The sequence below is a fragment of the Centruroides sculpturatus genome, unplaced genomic scaffold, assembly GCF_000671375.1.
Source record: "Centruroides sculpturatus isolate CEXI.00-Female unplaced genomic scaffold, Cexi_2.0 scaffold17, whole genome shotgun sequence".
NCBI classification, from domain to species: domain Eukaryota; kingdom Metazoa; phylum Arthropoda; class Arachnida; order Scorpiones; family Buthidae; genus Centruroides; species Centruroides sculpturatus.
The window spans coordinates 141,314-165,059 of NW_019384462.1; the positions used below are offsets into that span (position 1 = coordinate 141,314).

General features: G+C 34.7%; 2 protein-coding genes across 3 annotated transcripts in view; one reads left to right on the forward strand and one right to left on the reverse strand.

The window, feature by feature from the left end:
• The window catches only part of LOC111620879 (discoidin domain-containing receptor 2-like), a 129,958-nt gene that overhangs the window by 89,808 nt on the left and 16,404 nt on the right, over window positions 1–23,746 (reverse strand). The window contains exon 1 of one of the 2 annotated variants that reach the window (XM_023362882.1): window positions 4,971–5,239. The exons of the other annotated variant lie outside the window; for it this stretch is intronic. The gene's annotated coding sequence lies outside the window, so the exon portion shown is untranslated. Of the gene's footprint in view, window positions 1–4,970; window positions 5,240–23,746 lie in introns of those variants that run through there. 2 annotated transcript variants of the gene reach the window in all.
• On the forward strand, window positions 5,344–11,557 carry LOC111620881. Its single transcript, XM_023362887.1, has 2 exons — window positions 5,344–7,055; window positions 11,220–11,557. The coding sequence occupies exon 1, from the start codon at window positions 5,514–5,516 to the stop codon at window positions 7,008–7,010; it is 1,497 nt and encodes a 498-aa protein (XP_023218655.1). The 5' UTR covers window positions 5,344–5,513; the 3' UTR covers window positions 7,011–7,055; window positions 11,220–11,557.

A 23,746-nucleotide genomic window follows, 5' to 3' on the forward strand; every position in this document is an offset into this window, starting at 1 on the left:
TCGGATATAAGAGAAAATCTTTATCAATAATGATCGTTCATTTATCGATTTTTATCAATAGATTCTTTTAGTAACATTATCAACATAAATAAATTATATATACGTATTTAATAACTGTAATCTTTAGCGATTGACCTTACAGATAAAGCTATATAAAATCATCCTCGATAATCTTAAAAATTTACGATTACATCACCAAATTTAATCTTAAAATTATAACATTGCACGCTTACGAGCCCGTACTCATCTCGGTCATATATCAGTTAGAGAATGTATNCGGTAGATCAAACTTCTTTGCCAATTCACAAATTTTCGTTTTTGTATCGAAGTCTTTCATAATGTTAACTTTACATTCCAAAGATAAAGTTTTTCTTTTCTTGTTTGATGCAGAAGAATCAGTTCTACTTCATTTGGATGACATAGTACAGTCTCTCAAGTCTCCTTAGATAAAACAAACTCAGAAATAAATAACACAAAATAAATTGTAGCTATGCGTCGATTCCGCGTGACATTTCCGAACATGTAAGCTGAACAATAGTGTGGGGGCATGAGTAATCAAGAGTTGCGTGATGCTCAGAAAAAAGACGAATCGGCTAGATTTGAAAATCGCGTAACTCCGGGTTCGCGTAAGTTGAGGTATTACTGTACTTAACTATACATTGTGTGACACTTGCATCACTAATGGGTAACAAAGTAAACCAGTGCCAATACTTTTTGTCAGTAATGTCTGGTACTACAGTTGCTTATTAAAGCATCTATTATTATTATTATTATTATTTTATCAGTTTACAACAATTAATATAAATACTTTGTTTTTGTAGTTCATAAATTAACCGCTTCATTACTTGAAAAGATATGCAGATAAATTTACTTTACAATTTATTTAAACTAACAAAGGCGTGACGATCTACCGGTCAGAACTGTGAAACGTGACAGAGCATAAGTCACGCAACAACACGTGATCCGATCCGTGACTCGAAGCCAATTGACTCGGATCTGCTTCCGATATTTCAACAAGTTTCATTTCAAATATGCCCATTTTTTAAATATATATCAATCATGAATTATTCTTTCCAATCATTCCCAAACCGTTTCTAGAATTGGTACCAAAGAGCGTCACGTGATTCTAATTAGCGAATACGGAGCACGCTAACACCAGAAATCGCATTAAGATATTACCCGACTAGTATTAGGCTGGAAGAGGAATTAAAATAATAGTTTTGTTTCTGCTCAACGAAACGTAAACCGAAACAAAGAAAGTCGTCCGTCATACAGAGATCGCATCGAAATATATTTTACGCTACATTTGTTTCTTTGGCTTCACCCCGGGCCCCTCCACTGGGCGCCATATTTATTATGGTTACTATAGTAACATCAGAAAAACACGATTTCATAGTTTGGTCATTCGGTATAGACGATACATCAATAAAAAGTGTCAACTCTTCCCGCATAAAACGTATGCTTACAATTCTATGTCGAAGAAAAAAAAATAACTTTTTTATATATTATTTATTTAAATGATTAAACACGAGTTTAAATAATGCCGTGAATGATAATTTATAATAATTTCGTCTACGAGTCAACAACTCCAAGGCCATTTAATATCGGCTATAACGTCAGATTATGACGTCATTACATCCTTAAAGTCAATCGAACTACGCTTTATATGGAAGTTTTAAATTATAACTCTTGATAAAATATATATATATTAAGACGAAATAAATAATTAAAAAAGAGATAATTAGGATATGATTATTAAGATATTTACGAGATTTCGAGACATTTGTTTAGAGAGATTTACTGGAATCATTTTTGCAGAGCGTGGCGAGGATGGCGGAATTAACGACACGTTTTATAAATTAATTCGTTAAAATTCCTTTATACTCGATTAATTCTGATTAATAACACGTATTTGTAGTCTACGTGTTTAAAGGGATAAAAGTTTACCCTGACACGAAATTCGTTTTTATCGCTAAGTAAACAGACCTTTAACAAATTCGGTGCGGAGCAGACCTCGATCCCTTCTTAATCTCCCACCAAATTTCGTCATTCCAATATTTTTTAAATCATTTTTTATATTAAAAAATGTAACGAAAAACAGATACGAAAGGAAATTAATTCGCCATGTTTTGAATAAAGTAAATGCTTCGAAAATAAGAGGAAAAAAAAAGGTATATTTTCATTACGAAACATAACAAAAAAAATCGTGCAAGAATTCATATTTTAAACCGATAAGATCTACGTTATTTAAACGGCAAAAATTAAAAAATATATATATTTTTTTCTACACGCGTAAAAAACTCGGATGCTTTTAATTAGTCTCCTGTGCCTTCCCCGGACGTTGATTGATTTTTATATTTTAATTTAAGTTAAAAAGAAATGCAATATTTTAAACGAAACAAACAAGATTACTGCATCAACATTTTGTGACGTCAATATTTCGAAAACTGACCTTGCACTGACCGCTTAGTGATATCGTTAAGAAAGGGCGTTATCTAAAAAAGGTCATTGCGTAACTTCTCCTCCTTCCATAAACAGATGTTTGCTTATTGAGATTGGAGAATTAAAACACACCGGACTACTGTTCAATAGAAAATATACGTCGAAATCGTTGAACAGTTCAATGCCTGTTTATGATAGATTACTGGTAGAATGTTTGTGATGTGTGAACTGTCTAAACTCCATCATATATCACGTCTAACTTCATCTGGCCAGCGACGCCGTGGCGACCTGAATCATCAAACTTCAGCCACTGGACGCCTGCCTTTCGCCATTAAACCATATCTGGGTAGGAACTTCTGTCAAATGGTTCGACTGCAACTGTTCATATGGCACGGATGACGTATAATTGATCGATGCGACAAACATCATCTCCATAAACCCATAATCTTATTTTACAAACTGTATAGAGGAAGATGGATACGTATCAAAAAGCTCGAGATGCAATAAATTTGAGGCCAAGGTCAGCGATAGGGTGTAGCGAGTTTTGCTAGTGATTTTTTTTTCTATAGAACGAACGGCAGACCGAAGAGGTCCACCTGTTCCACATACTGATATGTAGAGGGGAAGTCATCTGCCCGCTACTAACGTTCAAGGACAACAAAGGGTGACGTGATGAAGCGAATAGCACGAGCGGAAAAAAAAATCCGCACAGGAAATGACCCGTGTTGTTCGTGTAGTGGATGAGATGGAGGTCATGCGTGGATTAAATATTTTTGCTCTGACTCAACAATCCCTGTTTCATTCTTTATAGGAATATTTTAATGGAAAGTGATGTTGTGTGGCCAACCGTAATATAAACTATGCAGATGGGGGATGATATATCTTTTAATAAAAGTTAACAATTATTATTGTTCGATTTTGAATGAGGAATTAGCTACGATGTCTTAACTGCATCCCATTGAAATTTTCTTTCTTCTTTTTACGGAGACTTAATTCCCTTTGGTAATAAATATGGAGAATTAAATGCAATTTTTTCTTTTCGTCTGGCAAATTTTCTTTTTTTGCATACTTTATTCCTTTTTGATGCCCTTTGCGATATAAAACGAGTTTCTTTCTAGAAAAAATTATATCATATTTGACTTAGATTTCAAAATATTTAAATTGCTTATTAATATTCAAAATCGAAAGAAAAAAATTAGGGGATAACGCGGAGTTTAAACAAGCATTAAGTTACGTAACGCAGATGATCGAGTAAAACATGACCAGTAATCTTTATGGAAGACGAATTTTCATGTTTAACAAATTCACTTCTTTGCTCCTCCTGTTCATTAATGCACCACGAGTAATAAATTCTTACGTGGTATCAATTCGGTCCACGTGAACACCCGATGTGTATCACGTGGATACGCTCTTTCTCAACAGGTACAGTAACACCTTACGTCATAATTACTACAAAGACCGATCGTTAATCTAATTTTATGTAATGAAATAATCAGTTTTTTTCATACAGATAAAGATCGAGAATTTTCTTCCATTAATTTTATAATTCCTCCCTTTTAATGTCGCTGAATTTGATTAACCCAGATAACAGAAAACGTAAATAAATAGATAAATAAAAAATGTTTATAAAAACGCACGCATAGGTAAAACCGATGTGTAAACGTATTGTTGCTGGGGCTAAAAATGATATTAATCAATATAAACAAGCTGGCATGTACGAATTGTATTAACAACCAATGACGGGAAGCCGCAATCCAGGTTTAAACAAGGAATGTTTCGGCTCATCACTCCATTAGAGAAAGTATTATAGTGTAATATATGGATATAGTAGAGATTTGAGTTGCTTTCCTTAGCGTATCGTCTTCAAAAATGAAAAAAATGAAAGTAATAAATATAGAAAAAGAGTGTAGGGAATATAAAAGTTGTCTCTTAGACGTCCTTGATTTAAAAACACGTCGACAATGATGTGGCCAGTGAAAGTGGATGTCCCTGAGAACCTCAAACAAGCGACACTTCTAAAAACACTCGACTGATGCTTATCCATAAAGAATTTTCTCTTAGAAAAAGGTAAAGAAACCAAAAATGCTAAGTTCCTTTGTGTTTCAGATGAGGTTAAGTCATCCTTTGTCCGTAGAAACAATGAGTTTTTATTAATAGAAAATTTATTAAATTTCCTCGTGGAAGGAAACTGTTGAATGACTCTATTGACACGGGTTCTCATTCGAGAAAGATGAATATTGAATAGGATATAAAGGATAATAAAATTCAAAATATTAATCGAAAGAGGAAGAAGAATTTATGGAATTTTCACCCGAACTTTTGTTTCTTATAATAATAAAAAAACACGTTTATATAAAACTGTCGATAGTTTATTGTGTAATTCTTCGCGAAAGGGCGATAATCTTTTTAATTTTAAAACATTTGATCCTGTTTTAATAACAGATAATAAAAATAAAACCATGAAAACAAAGCTATAAAATTGTATACCGAAAAAATAAATATGGTATTAAATTATATTTACAGTGTACCTTTACACGAAAAACAGTCATTGAATTACTCTGTATCCACCCTGTTAGGTTTTTTAATTCGCTTTCAAGGGTGCATTCGTCCGGTTAAAGAACGACGATATTGAAAATTACAGCAGTTTCGTCTTCGTTAGGATAGTAGCATGCAGTCACTAGCCAAGCACGTGAACAGACACACAGAGGCCGCGTGTTCAGGGGCGGGATTCGTCGACGTCACTTCCTTCATCGTAACTTCGTTCGTTTTACCAGACTAAACCACCTGTAGCACGCGTGAACTTGTAACTTTGCGTAGTTGTAAGCCAGAGTGTATCATCGTCAATCGGGATAGCTGATAAAAGTCGGTTTATTAGATGAGTGTGACGTCGGACGAGAGAATACTCGACGACGAACACGTGCACCATATTGTGATAAACAGGATTTCACGTGTCCACCTCGTGATTGGTTCAAAGTTTGCAGATCGGCCTCGCTTTATCAGTGCGCAGCTGTGCGATTGAACGCATAATAAAGCGAGTTGTCAGTGTATCCGTCTCTATCCTGTCGACCAAGATGAGAGATTGTGTAGTGTTTCCGAATACCAACGAGAGGTGGTGTCAAGCTAAGGCCAGCGACAAGATCATCCCTCAATGGAGTCTCCGCCAGTCTTGTTTAGTGGTGGTAAAAGATTGTCTTTTGAGTTGGAGTCGAGAAAGAGGAAGTCCACCCGTCAAACCGGAAAACGCATACGATAATCCCTTCTTGGACTATCCTATACATTTAAGACAGGATCTTTTAGACTCTTTATTACGCCTGAAGCCAGATAGCAGAGAATTACTTAAAGCGGCCGAACTGTTGGTGACTTCGGGAATTCAAGATTTCAACATGATGTGTCTGAATGATTGTAAGTTTACCGACGTTGCTCAAGTCGTACGTAAGCTCACCGCTCACGGTAAGTCTCTCAGAGATCTGACTTTAGCGGGACAATGGCTGTATTGGGAATTAAGTAAACATTTAGTTCATAATCTTCTGGAATCTGTTTCTAATCTTCATCGCCTGTGGATACAACATACCACTAAAGAAGGAAAAGAACTGGAAATAATTGCCCGTTGCTGCCCTAAATTGAAAAGTTTGCGAATTTTGCATCCCTCCACTGACGATGATGATCTTGATGACCTGGTGAAATTAATCACTAGTGATCCGTGCACTCAACGCATGCGTTACAATCTGAAAGAATTTTGGCTTCCGTCATCAGTCAATGCAGGCGGAGTGATGTCCATATTGCGTGCCTTCCCCAACGTGGACAGCTTATCGTGTACATTCTTGGAAGACCTTCTAGACATTATAGAAGAGAACGACGATGAGAAATTTTGGTGGAAGAATCGAATGGAAGGTCTAAAACAACTGCGTGTCGTACATCCCATGGGATACGACGGAGTCAGTAGACTAGTTAAGTGGTGCCCCAACTTACAAGCAGTGTCAATTGAAGTACAAGAGGATATGGATTTGAAACCGTTATGCAATTTAACTCATCTACGCAGTTTAGAACTATGTAATAGCCCTAATCTATCAGCGTCATATCCGGATGATATACAACCCATCATTTCTACTTGCGGACCTCGTCTCTTAGATCTCAGCCTCAGTCGATTCGACGTGTTGGACTTAGGCAAAATTGCTTTTCACTGCCCAAATTTAGAAAGTTTAAGTGTGCAATGGTTTACGCTGTTAGGATGCAAATTGCCAAAAAAATGCAACAAACCATTCTCCCAGCTTCAGTTTCTACGTTTGAGACCACGTGTTAGCAGGAAGGTTGCACCGGAAGCCTGCGAACTGTTATTAACTCATTCACTAAAGCTCCATCACCTAGAAATCTATTGTTGTTACGGTCTTAACGATGTCCTGGCGTCAAAAATAACCAAAAGTAACCCATTATCTGAATTGGAGATATTGTTATTACGCCACGGACACGGTCTGACATCTGCAGGAATACGCCAATTGTCGTTAGCCTCGCACAAATTGAGGGTATGGGATGTTGGAAACGTTCCTATACGACCCAATGAAGCAGAATGAACATTTCCGTCTAGTCCGTTATACATAAAGAAAATTGCTCTAGTGGTTATCCTCGGTACATTATTACCCAAAAGTGTTCACATGGAATCAATTGTCAACTGATTCTTCCCAAATATGCAGTTGAAAAACCATCGAGGAACTTATAAACCTGGGCATTCCGATTATCCGGCAGTTTTAATATTAAAAACAAACCCAGAAAGATAAATATAGAAAGTGAAAATACAGAAGTCATTCCTGTGATATAGATTTGTACTGTACATAAGCCTTGAAATGTGTAAATACGTTAACAAGCAGGATATTTCTGCTTCGTTGTCATTCCTGTCTTAAATGTTAAGAAAAAAACAACAATAATAATAGCCGACAGGCCTATTTTAAATAGCAAATTTGCTATCTAGTAATAAAACAATAGTTTTATTACAAAACTTGCATTTTTTGTTTATTTTTTTTTAAATAACAATTTTTGCATAACCTATTTTAAATTAGTTTCGTTAAAAATCTAAAATCGTGTAGGTTTCAAACTGATACTTGTCATTGTTTAGCTTCATTATTCGTTCAACAATTTCCTAAGAATAGTCGTAGTCACCTTTTAAAATAGATTCCGGGAGAGATTTCCCACGGATGCGTCACCATGGCAACCGTCAGACGACAACGGTGATTTTGTTAAGAGAAACTCCGGATGGAGCTCCACCAGGTAAGAGTTGTCATGGAAACGGTCCCGGTGTCTTTTCTTTCCCTAGTCGTATTTTAAACACTCAATGATATCCTTTTTCTTTTGTTTGTGTCTTCTCCTCCCGATACAAGAAATTCTTTTAAAATTTANAAAAATTACGAAACATATTTTAAATTTAGAAAAAAAATATAGGTATTTGTTATTAAGATTTAAAACAGTACTATACTCCTTTAAGTGCATATATTTGCCCCCCCTTGAGTCTTCTATCGCCCTCGAGGAGGCGGCAGCTCCCACTTTAGGAATCACTGATTTAAAGCGAAGACAAGTTATCGATACAATTAAATTTTTATTAAAACTTATCCTCATCAGGAAGGCGAAACGAAATATTTATTTAATGAATTTACAACTGTGAAGTCATATATAATGCATTATGGTTGTAATTATGGTTTCGATTCGTCCAAACAGGTTATCTAAATAATATTTGTTATTCATAGTGGTCATCTTTGATTGAAAAGCGTAGTTAGAAAGGTTATTGTCCTATTGCTCGTCTTAAACCGCCATATTTCGGTCGATGCCACTTTTATTACTTAATAGCAAACATAAGCTTCACTCTAACGAATTATTAGCCAAATAGCATTCGGATAGAAATGCAGACAGAGAATATTAATCCGGTGGCAGGGCTTTCCTGTTGGACACACCAACAGTGACTATGAATATTTGAAGATTCAAGTCCGCAATCACCAAGACCAAATAAATAATGAAAATGATGTAGGCAATTAGTCACAGTTTCCTGATTTCTCCGCTAGAAGGCGGGCGCGTCACGCGCGGCCGACAGTGCAGCGTCCTCTAGCGTGACAAGCTACATCTAGCGCTCATGCAGCGACACCTGGAAATTTCGAAAGAACAATCGAAGAAACGAACAAAATAAAATAACCGAATTTAACAACTGATTATATAATTAAACAGAGGGCAAAACAATAGGAAATTTTTGTTTCTTGAAAATCTTTCAAAGTTCTTCGAATTAAGAATAAATTTAATTCCCTTTTTAATTAGTATTTTAAGGCAGGAAAGAGAGCAGGAAAAAAAATTCTTTTCAATAAAATTCCGAGATGACCTTCGGATAAGAAGTTAAATTATAATCCTTGTGAAGAGCACGTCAGATAACTGTTATCCCCGAAAGACAAGTGGACTTATTTGATTATTCCAAGATAAGAAATAAAGAAAGCTCAGTCAAGCAATATCGAGTTGCAATGTATTTTTCGGAAATTAAACCGTTTCAATAATGATAGTGTGTATTTTATTTTATTTTTTTCATTGAAATTAAAATGCAAAGTTTCAATTACTCGCTTATTTAATTAAAAAAATTATTGCGTGTCTTTTTTAGGATTTTTATCTATAAACTAAACTATCGATCGTTACCGAAAGATTTAAGCTTACGTTTACTTTGCGATTTTCGACAATGTTCTCGCAGATTGTCGTATCTCGTTTTCTCCATCCTTAGAAATTTCTGGAGGACAAAAATTTTCTGACTTTTCTTGGAGAATACAACTGGAAAATGTAAGAAGAGGAAACGACGAACCGAGAAATGTAAGAAGGAAGAAGAAGAAGGAAAAAAAAGGGGGAGATTCTGAGTCGATTCAGAAGTCGGCAGTCAATAGAGCGGCAGCGTTATCTAAATGTGCTACGCAGCTATCGCGATGTGCTATTTCACGTTTCTCCTTATCAATATTTCCTCGGCTAAATAAAAGAACCTCGTTGGGGATGATGCTCATTACCGACTGCCGTGCTTCCAGCGCCTCCTTCTTCCTGTCACGTGACAGGAAATGACTACTGCAGGAGGAACCTTTCCGCCCTAGGTGTCCAAAGGGGCGCTACAGGTAATTACCAGCTCAATATTGAGGTATCCGACGTTACATGTATTTAAAATAATTCAATTTTCTTAAATCAAATTCGGATATAAGAGAAAATCTTTATCAATAATGATCGTTCATTTATCGATTTTTATCAATAGATTCTTTTAGTAACATTATCAACATAAATAAATTATATATACGTATTTAATAACTGTAATCTTTAGCGATTGACCTTACAGATAAAGCTATATAAAATCATCCTCGATAATCTTAAAAATTTACGATTACATCACCAAATTTAATCTTAAAATTATAACATTGCACGCTTACGAGCCCGTACTCATCTCGGTCATATATCAGTTAGAGAATGTATAATAAAGTAAGGAATAAATTACTTTGTATCGTCACAAACAACGGAAAGAAATTCTTCTTGTTTAAGATAATTTATTGTAATTAATATTTACATTTCTTTCTTTGCTACGTCACCACGTTTAGACGGTTGTATCAACAACAAGGCCATTGTAACAAAACAAGCAAACATTGTTCTACTCCACAATAGAAATCGTTGTATATCACTCTTTGTTTTGATTTTAAAAGATCCATTTGATGTGTGGCTAATTGGAAATTGTTTTCCTAGCGAATAAACGCTATCGTGTTAACAAAGGGACACTTGTTTAAATTTACACTCGAAACCTTAGAGGGAGAGAAAACATTACGAAAAATATCGATTCTATTTTAAACATAGAAATCCAATAATACCGTCATTTTGTAGGCTCTAGAGGATAATCTGCAACATCGTTCGAAGCGATAATTTTTATCTCTTTTTTAATACTCTCTCGTACAAAACTTTATTTTTTTATTATTATTATTTTATCATCATACAGCGCGGTAACACTGTAGTAAAGCTTGGTCACACGTGTAATGTTAAAGTGCCAACTTTGACCCTTAACCTTCCAAGTTTTTTGTAAACTTATACGTTTCGAAACTTTCTGAATCCAAAACAACTATTAAAAAAGGCAAAAAATTCCATGGATGTTTGTGTTTCGGCATCTGTTTCGTTTAATATCTCATTACTCTCATCCCATTTAAATAAAGGAAACTTGAATATTATGGCATAAGAATATTGGAAGCAGATTTGACAGTAAGATAAACATGTAAATAAAGTGCACATTACACAGACTACAAGTACTAAAAGTTTTGAATGAAGGATAATCAGGAAAATAAGCATTGCCACTAAAAGCCTTCGAGCTACTTAGTCTCTTAAAGTTTCTTCACTAATATTACTCGAAGGTGTTCTAATGTTCGGCCAAATTATTTGTAGGCGCAACTTTAAGGCACAAAGTACAGCTCGAAGTCTTTTTTGTGACGATGTTTGTATTCTTAATTTATTATCATGGTGATATTGCTTTATCCAAAACTTCCTGTAGTTGTACTCTGTGTAATGTGTACTTTATTCACGCGTTGAGTCGTACTGTGAAATCTGGTTTCGATATTCTTATGACACAATTTTAAAATTTCCTTTATTTAGATGTATTCGCCAAGCTTTACTTTCAACTTAGTTCCACCAGTTTTTCATGGGAATTATCCCATACCTTATATTAAATATTTNACGTTCCTATACGACCCAATGAAGCAGAATGAACATTTCCGTCTAGTCCGTTATACATAAAGAAAATTGCTCTAGTGGTTATCCTCGGTACATTATTACCCAAAAGTGTTCACATGGAATCAATTGTCAACTGATTCTTCCCAAATATGCAGTTGAAAAACCATCGAGGAACTTATAAACCTGGGCATTCCGATTATCCGGCAGTTTTAATATTAAAAACAAACCCAGAAAGATAAATATAGAAAGTGAAAATACAGAAGTCATTCCTGTGATATAGATTTGTACTGTACATAAGCCTTGAAATGTGTAAATACGTTAACAAGCAGGATATTTCTGCTTCGTTGTCATTCCTGTCTTAAATGTTAAGAAAAAAACAACAATAATAATAGCCGACAGGCCTATTTTAAATAGCAAATTTGCTATCTAGTAATAAAACAATAGTTTTATTACAAAACTTGCATTTTTTGTTTATTTTTTTTTTTAAATAACAATTTTTGCATAACCTATTTTAAATTAGTTTCGTTAAAAATCTAAAATCGTGTAGGTTTCAAACTGATACTTGTCATTGTTTAGCTTCATTATTCGTTCAACAATTTCCTAAGAATAGTCGTAGTCACCTTTTAAAATAGATTCCGGGAGAGATTTCCCACGGATGCGTCACCATGGCAACCGTCAGACGACAACGGTGATTTTGTTAAGAGAAACTCCGGATGGAGCTCCACCAGGTAAGAGTTGTCATGGAAACGGTCCCGGTGTCTTTTCTTTCCCTAGTCGTATTTTAAACACTCAATGATATCCTTTTTCTTTTGTTTGTGTCTTCTCCTCCCGATACAAGAAATTCTTTTAAAATTTAAAATTAAAAAAAAAAAGTAAAGAAAGAAAAGAAAGAGGAAACAAATCTTATTTTGTTTGTATATAAACTGAAGTTTTCTTACATTTTGTACCAATTTTAATTAACTAAATTTAGGAATTTATTTATAAAACCCATAATTACTTTATCGCTAATTCAATATCTTTTAAATGTTTTAAACACAAGAACAGTTCATACATGACATTTTAATTGTATATTTTTTTAAATTAATTACTTTATTATGATTAAAACAATATAAATTATAATTAGAATAATTACGATATATTGTAGAATTTTTTAATATTTAACAATAGAATTCTTATATAAATTTATACACGAATCTTATCTAATCAAACAGAAGCAAAGATATTAAAAGTCAAAGTCTGCAAATTCTCAACTTAAAACGTGTTATTAAAAATGTTTATAATTATTACAAGATAAATGGGTGGATTTATTTTATATTAATATTTTAAGTTCGTTATTAATATACGTTTTTAATGTACACCCGATTTAACGTACTCTCGGCAAAGCGGACATCCCTTTTTTTCACAATTAGTCCGTTAAATCGAAGGTTTACTGTATGTATTGATTAGACAAACCGTGCTTAGAAAGAGAGAGAAAAAAAAATTAACTGTTCAGGAAATTTGTAAAAGGGGTAATAAATAACCAATTGAACTTGCATAAGCCACTTGTAGAACTTCACCTTCCTATCAAGTAAATGGGCGTCACAAATCCTTTACTTTCATCTTTTATGGGAGGGAATGTGTTTGATCAGGCAACGATCCAGTTCTGAGACAGCAGAATATTTGCCAGCAGGAGCACCTCTGAGCAAATATTGGTTCTCTTCATCAAACTGCTTTGTACACTTCTTACGTAGTTCTTCGTAAGATATTTTGTCACCAATTGAACCATTTGAAGAGTCGACTGGACCTCTTGTTACCTTATTATCTACAATTGCCCGAACTCCTTCAACCAGCACTCACGGGCCATAGTTACTTTCAATTTATCTAAGCAAAGAAATTTTCACAAAATAACTTAAACCAAAAACTTGCTTATCTCGTGAAAGGAGAAAGAGGAAGATGAGGAAAGAAAAAGAAGTGAAAGAAAAAATATTCGAAAGTATTTTCTTGTATAATTTGAATAACTTGAAGCATATTGAGTAAGCGAAGACAATGAAAATCTCAAATAATGACAACGTGGAAAGAATAAAGACAATTTGCTTTAATGTTGGTGGTATATCATTAGCATTGCATGATAGCTTCTTCTTTTACTCGCAGTAATGAGAGAGAACAAAGACGATAACAATGCAATTAGCAAAGCAGAAATTTTTCACGGATTTTATTCTCCTGGTATATGAGGCATTCTCGGTTACAAAAATTAATTCCTATTTTTTTATTTTTCGTTTGCGACTTTATTTAACGCTCTGGCATGCTCACTAAGCCAAGAAAAAACCAAATATTTCAAAATTCTCTATCGATTTTAAACGATTTACTATTGTACTTTGACACTGTACTTGAAAATACTAAAGTAGATCAGCGCCATCTATCGCTATAATTCAATATTACGTGCTTATTTTTTCTATATAAATATGCATATATATATTTCGCTCTCGTTTAACCGTACATTAGAGTAAAACATTTATTAATTAATTATAATTAAAAAAGTGGTTTGGAAGTAATCGTATATGGCCTATAATAACAGGACAACAGGATAACAAACACGCATATTTTGCGTAAAGCATACATATGAATGAAGATAAATCGATAATTTTTAGTATTGATATCACGAATAGCGCTAATACCGTGATCAATATTTAAAGAGAATTCTTTATGAATAATAATATACGTATGGAAGTTATTTTATGTTAAAAACAAATACCGGCTATTTAAATGTCAAATATTAAACTCCCTATAATCAATAAGAGAAATGGGCGTTACTCATTGAACAAGAGACGACCTCATTCTCTCAATTTTTTTATATTTTTTCCAGGTAATAATGCAACTATTACAGAGGGAGTCCCATTCTACAGAACTACTTTAATATTTCTGCTTGACGGGAGCATGCAGAGTTTCGTTATTCGCTTTGGTACGGTTTGATTATTGAAGAGTGAATAGAATGGATATTTTTGAATAATGTAGGGATGATCTTTATTATTATTGCATAAGTGGAGGAGAAACTGAATTCGTCATCAACTCGAAGGCTGAAGTATGACGAAGACGGTGTCTTAGTACGACATCTGCTGTGCGGAGTTTATTGCACCCCAGTGGACAACTCAGTCACGGCTGCGCAGGCGTTAGTGCACAGTCTGAGTGATTTCTCCCTCTCCGGTCAGTGTATATGCGTGGGGTGCAGTAATAAAGCTGTTTTGGAGTGTGTCTGGTCAATAATACAACGAAATGGCCCGATTTGGTGTGAGAAAAAGTCACGTGTGGTCAACTTGTGCAGCTTCTGAGTATGACAGGAATGGAAAGCATCGATGGGTTACTCCCATGACAATGAGCACGTTGAATTTCCTGTACTGCCATAAAAGATACCGGGCTAGTCGATTATTGCATTCTTCGTGCCCATACGCGTCATTATGTGTTGCAAACAACTTTTGTTTTAAATCTCTTAATTGTACCTTTACGATTATAAATTTTTTATCAGTTTCGTGAATATCTTTAATAATTTCAAATATTATTTTTCGGTATATCAGAATTGTTCTGGTATTTATTTATTTATTTATTTTTATTATATGGCAAATTTCGTCAGAAAACGACCGTTGACGTGGAGCGGTGGGAACCATTCACACGGCAATTCTTCGGGTGAAACGGCGTTTTAATCTGAATGGAAACCGCATAAAAAAATTCATTCTTCCCACTCATGCACAGTAATTACCAAATTTAATAAATACCGTTGCCACAGCGGATGATATATTGCTGGTGACGTATATCTTCATAGGATAACTGACTCACGCAAGTATAACTCCCGTTCCTAGTTGTCGTCGAGTGGTTTCGAGTGGACCATTGGACCTTTTCATTCGTCTACTTTCCATCCAGGACTGGCTCACAGAGTCGCGTGGATGGCATCATTGGCCATTGTGCACTCCTCCTCCAGCTGCTTGTCTTGACACCCAGTGGGAATCCTCTCTGTGACTAACAACTTTTTTACAAACTAGCAATAATAATAATTCCAGTTTTTGTGAAATAAAAAAATCAAATCTCATTTCTTTCTAATATTAATGGATATCGTCCATCGGTACAGTACATTAATTACCACGAATTATTGGGTTTGTAATTCACAAAGAACATATAATTTAATTAAACATAATTTTAAAGATATTCGAATTTGTTTGCCGTCATTAAGCGACGATTTTAGACTCGAAAATTTGGCAAATAACACTAAAAAAAATATATGAAAAATTATAATTATTTACGAGTCAGCACGCGCATCGATACATTAGATAATTTAAATATAAATTATTGACTAATAACAAAATGGCGCCATCTGTTAACAAATTACAATAACAAATTACGATAAAACATAAAAATATAAAGAAGAATTTTGTAACGTTCCGCATAAATTATGCATTTTACAAAAGTAAGACGAAGATTTTAAGATTAGGAATTAAGAAAAGAAGAGGAAGATGGAAACAGGTGCAAATCGAAACCATAGTACAATGGAGGTACATTTTGTCAGCATACAAAGAACCAATTTTCTCTCTCTGTATTCTATTATATCGTTGTTGTTGATGAGCCGCCTCCTAACTAAACACTAGGTGGTGGTGTAATAATGGAATGAACACGACAGGAACACCAGTCGTTTGGAGAGAGATCGCCCATGTTAGTTTTTTTTTTCAAAAAGGGAAGAAAGAACTCGTTACAAAGATGCACACACTTCATTTATTTTAAATAATTAATTAATTCACTATTCGCAACCTATCAGCAATCTTCACAAAAAGAAATAAATTGTTTTTAAAGAAATATAAAAAAAATAGAAAATAAAAAAAATTCACTTCTAATGAAACTGTAAATATGCAAATGATTCGTCTTATATAAATATTCAATTTCTCTTGGATTCTTCCTGAAAAACTGTCACAATACTTACTAAATTCGAGATATTATTTGTCAAATTTTGATACAATAATTAGTTTCTTTCTTCCCCTGTCTCTATAGAGATATATAGAGAGAGAGGGGGGAAGAGAGAATATAGGAAATAAATCATTATTTTTAATCTTAAAAATCTACATTTTTTCAATAAAAAATAAAGAAAATCTGTGTGTTATAAATGATAAAAATGTAATCATTGTTAGGAAATAAATACAAATTTCAAAATTATGTTTTTAAAAGTAGATACGAGCTGAATGATTTATCTGATCGAAAGAAGAAAAGGGAAGAAGAACGTGCATTTTCTTTATCTGTTCCTTCGCTTCGTGAATAATAATATTGATATTATCAGGAATTGTTTTGCAAGAAAGAAAACAGAAAAATAAAATATTCAAGTAGAATTTTTTAAAATTTATTTCCGTATTTTTACTTTTTTTTTTTTATATGAATTTTTGGAAAGATGCGAATGGTATTTGAATGATGAAGAATATCTTAAAAATAACACGTGTTAATGTTTGGTATGGTAAAATAGAATTCCGACAGATGCTAAGTCGAAAATGATTAGAACGTCATTGCTCATATATTTTAATAACTCAAACGGATGTAGTAAATGGGAGTTGGCGTGTAATTTTGGAGCAGGGTGCGAGAACTCAACATTTAGGATATTAGGGATTAGTCGGGACCGCCTGGCAGATGATGGGGTGTTATATTTTCGTACGTAGAGCGGGGGGGGAGAAAAACAGAATGCAATAGATCACGTGACATCTCCTAGCGACAGATGGCGAGCAACACGCGATTCATGCTTAACAGGTTTTGGGTCGGGGGTTGAGGTAAAAGAGCCGTTATGCTTTCTATCGTTCGGCACAGTCCATTGATGTATAGAGAATAATCTCATTTGTTTAACGGGGCAAACCAAAATAAAAAGACAGCACCTTACCATATTAATTATTCTGCTGACGAATGCTGTTGGATATCCGACTCCGCCGACGTGCAACAGTTTACTAATATTGTTTTCACACCAGGAATATTTTAAAATTTATAAGCATTGTTTACGCGTAATTTTTCCACTGGTGTTTTTCTAAACGGATAAATTGTTGTGGGTTTTAGAGAACATTTAAAATAATTTCGGTGACGATCATCAGTGCTAGCGACCGCAGCTGTCGTTTGAAACGAAACTGGATTTTCTGAAGCCAACCCTGGAGGCGTTCAAAAAGAGAAGAAATCTGTCACGCCTCTCTGATCCCCACCCCCTGGGGTAGACCCCTCGGGGAGATTGTTACAGAATTTTATGTACAATATATTGTCGGCATATTGCATGTCGTAAAACTGTAGCAACATCATTGTCAAAAGGGCGTAACAAGTATTGACAATGAAACAACACGTCACGGCTGTCCATGTGAAGTGTTATTCACTCAACTTGACCAGATAATGACCATTCTTATTATTACTTCCTCGTTTTTTTTAATACTGTCTGCAAATTTATTCCGAATTTTATTTTATCGAGCAAAGATAATAAAATTAAGGGGTGCAGACGAATATTTCGTCTCTAAAAAAAAGAGTTCGTATGTAAAAATATCGATTGAAATCAGAAAAAGATGCGTGGGTCTTCTTTTATCACTCGATATTTTTGTATTTATATTTCAGCAATCAAATAATATAAATAAACAACGTCCTTAGATTCCTTATATTAAGTTTAAAAAAATGATTACTTAATTTTTAATAATGCTAAAATATCTTCACGGTTCTAAACAATAGATTAAAATCAGAAAAAGATGCGTGGGTCTTCTTTTATCACTCGATATTTTTGTATTTATATTTCAGCAATCAAATAATATAAATAAACAACGTCCTTAGATTCCTTATAATAAGTTTAAAAAAATGATTACTTAATTTTTAATAATGCTAAAATATCTTCACGGTTCTAAACAATAGATTAGATTTCGCAGACCAAATAGGGCTGCGTCTATAGTGATTAATACACAAAGTATTTCCCAATGCTCGGTGCTCACGGTCCACCTGCCATGAGAGGGAAGCTATAATCTGGACAAAATTGCAGCTTCACTGAATCCTTTGTCCAACACGTGGCCCCCGTCTGTGGGTCCCCGGTCCACCCCGAGGGTGCACGGAGTGTCAACACCAACCTTGACATCCCGGCTGAAGCAACAGTTGCCTCATTATTGAATAGCTGTCTGAACATATTGTCATGTTAACGGCTGGCCACAACACAACCTTTCTTTCTATCGAACTAGGAAAGGGTTGGTCAAACACTCTATCGCACTTTACAATTATTCATTGACTCACTACAATTGTGCTCGAAGCTCTTCGACGAATCCACTGTGCAAATATAATTTCACATTTAATTATTTAATAAATTTCCAGTTTTAACTTTCGGCAAACGAATTTATTAAATGAAAAGCTCTTTTTTTTTTCTTCTTTCTTCTTCTTCTTCTAAGTGAATATTATTATCTCGACTATTATTTCTTCAAAGAAACTAGACAGTGGCTAAAAACATAATAGAAGCAATCTAGTAGAAGACGGGCGTTGCTTCTTTTTCTTTCTTTTTTTTTTTTTGGAAGTGGAGAAAGCATCACTTTATAATTAACTGTGACGTGGTATTGTAAAAATCAAAACTTCCGCTTGGCTTGACATCTTCCCCCTTTTTTTATCGTCATGGTTCCGTTTTACACGCGACTAAATCGGGAAATTAAACTGGTAATCTTGAGAAACTATCCTAGTCTTTTCATCAAATTCGAAACTGTTATCTGAATCTTTAGTTTATGCCATCTGTTACTTCAAACCAAATTCTCTTTTAATTATTTACCTTCCGATAAAATGAATCAAATTAAAACTATTGTTCTACGGTTTCTGAGAATCTTTGACAATGGACACAGTCAATCGAACTGTGAAATGTTCCAAAGAAGTTTTATCTACACATTGGACTCGTTAATGCCTAAACAAAGGGACTTGTATTGTGTATGTGTATTTGTATATCCTCTGGCCGCGTGTAGGAAACACCAGAAAAAGTTCCTATCTAATTTATGTATGCATGAATTTGTACGGGAAGCGTGAATTCGTCCGTATAATGATACAAACCCGTCTTTACACGAAAAAAACATATTTATACTTGCATCGAAAGAGTGTAAAGATAGCTCATCGAATTGATATTACTGTAAAGTGTTTGGTATTTGTGAGATTTGCGCATTTGAAAGCCAACCGAAATGCAAAGCTATGTAAATGGGCGATCGATGTCATAGAGATTACTGTTAGACCATAGCTGGGTCGTGGAATCAATCATGTTCAAAATAAGCTAGCGATCAGTAAGTTGTAACGTGAAGCAAAGTCACATTACCAGATATCACAAGCCAGATAGTCTGCTCAATGAGCTATAGGCACATTACGTCAGTCTAGGCTGTTTCCTTGATGAATTTTTGCCAAGCACGATTGCATTCTATAGTCTGTTTATTTCCACATAGACTTAAGTGCATTGCATTAATGATTTTTTTCTTCTACCATCTGCTCTCCATTGACAACTAGTTTCAAATATTCATCTCTTAATCGATTTAGGCTTGGTGGTGATGTCGCAGGACCCCAGGATCACCGCAGGATCTATGCCATCATAAAACTATCAAGATTGATCTTGCAAAGGGAAATAATCAAATTTTCTTTTAAATGTGCCATTTATTTTATTATAAATTGATTTAAACGAATTACGGGATCTGCTACGAATTTAATCGAATTCGGATGTATATTATAGACGAAATCTAATTAAGGCCGAGATTTAAGTCCATTCATATTTACTAATTTAATGAATGCGATTCGGGAAGCTGACCAGAGTAATACGTTTTAATTGATTTCTTTTATAATAATTTCCTATAGTAATTACATATTTATAAAACAAGTGCTCGATATCTTCTCCAATAAACCCGAGGAGGAGGAGGAGGAGGACAGAAAAGAAATCGAAATTACAAAAATGGCCGAGCATTCCTCATTGTTTTCCTTCCTCTTTTCACGTAATCTCTCTTCCGTCCTTTCTAAAGTACAGTTAAGAATTTAAAGAATGTATTTTCGGCCAAGAAAAAGCAATTTTATTTGATAACGTTGCGAGACCGGCTCCGTTTGAACTGAAAACTTCATTTGGTTCCAATTTCTTCGGACGTTTCTTTCTCTTAATTAACATTGTAAAATATTTACAAATACGAATTGCGTTAAATATTTTTACACGATTTCTCGGGAAATGGGGTGGATGGGCGGGAAAGAGACGAAACTTTGTTCTGGCTCGAGTTGACACACCGGCCACAATCTCGAGTGCAAACATTATATAGGCTGCAACCGGCAACGAACGAAGTGTCACTGCTGTGATGTATAGTCTTGGTTCGCCTTTTATCTGCGTCCAGGCAGGCGCAGCACCCAGCAAAGGGACAACGACACAAAACAACAACAACCTACACAATGCTAATCAACTCTGCTCTCTCCCTAATGCATTGGTCGTTAATACAATTTCGCTAATCTCCCCAACATGCAATCAGACCACTACAACCTCTTCCCCAAATGAAGCACTTGTTTTCACTCATTTTCTGACATAAAAGGCCCTAGTTTAACACTATTGTAAAGCGAAGCAAATATTTTTTTTTAAAAATCTTCATTAAATTTGATGAAATTGATAGAAGGAAAATTATTTTAAGCCATAAAAAACAGTATTTCTGAATTACACCAATCGATTTTCTTTTATTGAAAGATATAGAATTTGTGTGGCCGTGAGTATCAGACGAATTTGAAAATATCAATCACCATTTTGGATATTATTTTGACATTTCTTTACACATATCGATCTCACCTGAGTTATAGTTTGCTCAGGTACTACACATCATGTGTGTTGTGAGTCATAGCGTTGGGGAACCGTGTCCATATACAGAAGCTGTCTAAGCTGATTGGACATCTGATAGACAGATGGACGGGTGGCTTGATACTCCTGCTTCTGCCATTAACAACCAAGGTTTTACAAAGCCGCCGAGGGAATAGGTACAGTGCACAAAATTGTCGAATTTATATCCTCACGTTGCTACCAATATTCCTTCATTAAATATTTGTATTCTGCTCCGGTGATACGATTTTTGAGCGCGTGTGGAAGAAACTCTAATAAAATATCCAAACCTGCACAATCTCCCGAGAATCTCGGCAAACACGCATTAATATTGGACAACAAACTAATTTTTAAAAATTTACAATCCTGGTCCTTCCATTCCTTTAGTTTTTCTCCGAGAATTAAAAATTGTTTGCAACGTTAATTGCAAATGTATCTTGAAATTCACGTATTTTTTTCTATAGAAAATGTACCATTTCGGTTCTTTTGATGTCGTAGCTGACGTCTTTCTCGACGTCGAGTAAATTTAATGGTGCCGAGATGGAGGGATTAGAAGAACGGTAAAGACCGAGCAGTTAAGCTTAGAGCTAGATGGGGTAACAACAGAGTGATGGCTGCTTTAACAATAAGTTTAGCTTACTTTTAAAGCTACATTATATGATAAAGATAGCATCTAATCTCATTTTAATCACATGGCTGCATTTCTATCATCAACACCTCGCTTCAATTAAAACATGGCGTGGAAGAAGTCGAGATCCAGAATGAGCCATCACCTTTATCTCTTCACGTCTGTATAAATGATAGTCAGAAGTTTCGGCCTTCGATAGGCCTTTTGTATCAGAGTCGGTTCGATTCTCTTTGGTTACTCGTCCCAAGATTGTCGTTGAGAAGAGGACGACTTCTGATCACCGGAAATATATTCTGATCAACATTTAGACGTTTCTCTCGCACACTTATAGCTGTTGTGGGGAAACAAGAAGTTAAGAGAGTGGAAATTTCCATTTACGGAGCTGTCATCGACCACGTGATTATTGATGACCGTCGTTCGGTCGTGATGTCATCCTATTTATCAAACGAGTAAACCTTCCTATCAACACCTCTACTGTATACGTCAGTTCCGGATAGATTCCCCTGCACCGTTGAGACAAACAGTTGCTCTAGTAGATTGCACAGTCCCAACCAATCTTTTTTTGTCTAGGAGAAGAAAGATGAATTCTAAACTGTAAAAAGGAAATTGCTGTTATGTTCCATGATAAATATTGCTTTTTCCTCTCTCTATATATACGAAATACATCGCGCTCGACTTCTACTCTTACAAACTTCTAAACTATTTAACATAAAGCAAAACTTTTGTTTTCTAATTTGTTACAAATTAATTTCAATGTGTTCTCGTCGATGAAGTTTCATTAAATTCGACTATCATCATCATTTAGTGACCTTTTCGGTAACAACTTTGCTATAATGTCACCACGGGGAGAAATCTGATAAATGCCTTGGGATATGTGCCGGAAATTGTAAGGATATGTGAATTTGACACGTAAATTTTAAACTAAGTACTGCCAGAAGGGTTGAAATCTTACATTACTGATGTATAGCCTCTGAGTGGATTTACACAATGCATTTCCTCCTTCAGGAAGAGCGATTTGTTCAACAGTTCTCTCTGCAGGCAAATTTATGCAAGCTTTAACTTTTCTACGTGGATTAACTATATTTTTAAACGCGTTAAATCTTTCGGAATTTCAGTGTAAAATTCTCAAAATAAGAGGGAAAAAAGAATTTCCATTTTTTTTTTAATCTTTCAAATTTGCTGCACGCAACTAACTTTATTACAAGAAGTCGTATAATTTCTTTTTATTCTTATAAAACTTTCTCTCTCTAACTAAAAGCGGGAAAAATTTATAATAGGGAAGCAAATATTTTCCTAAGCTTTTAGAGGAGATAAAGAAGGGTCGGAGGAGGAAAAAATAAGATTCATGGCTGCTTAAAATTTACTGCAGACGAAATTACCTAGAGGGATGGCGAAACCACTTGATTAAAACCAATCCGTTCTTGTTCATTTAGATCTCTACCAATCGTCTCGGTTCTAAAAAGATTACAGAATTCCTAGTTTTTTTTTCCTTTTTCCTAAAAGGCGAAATTCCAGCAGTCGCAGTTATTCATCAATGTTTAATGTCAACAATGACAATGTGCTTTAATCTCCTGTGACGGAAAAGAAATGAAAACAATTACAACTTCCCAATGCAACACTCGTCAATTGTACTTCGGCATGCGGGGATTCTAATCTAATCTATCCAACTTTCTCTCTTTTAATGGCTGTTTAAAACATCTTGTTCTACTGTGAAACATTACCATCACTACTTAGCAATTACGAACTGCAGGTAATATGACTCACAGCCAAATGTTGGACTCTAATAGCTATGGACAGCGTGACTCACAGCCGTGGAACTCCATAACAATGTCTTTCATGTGTCACTCGGAATTTAAAAAAAAAATCATCCCCTTTTTTTAATTCGAAAGAAGTGTCATCTCTACCCTGCAGTTATCGGTTTCTTTTGGTGCTCGGGAGAGTATACGCGTGCGCAATTTTTTCAGTTAAAAAAACAAAGGTTACTTTAAGAAAAATACTTCATCCCTATAATGGATTGGAAGAGTTGGAGTGAACGAAGTAATCCTTTTTCTTACCTAGTGAAGCGAATTTAAAATTTCCTGAAGTACGGTTGAACGGTGCAACAGTTTCCAATTCCAAATTTTTGTCTTCTTTTTTTTTCTTTTTAACCATTAACTGAAGTTTAAAATAAAAAAAAACCC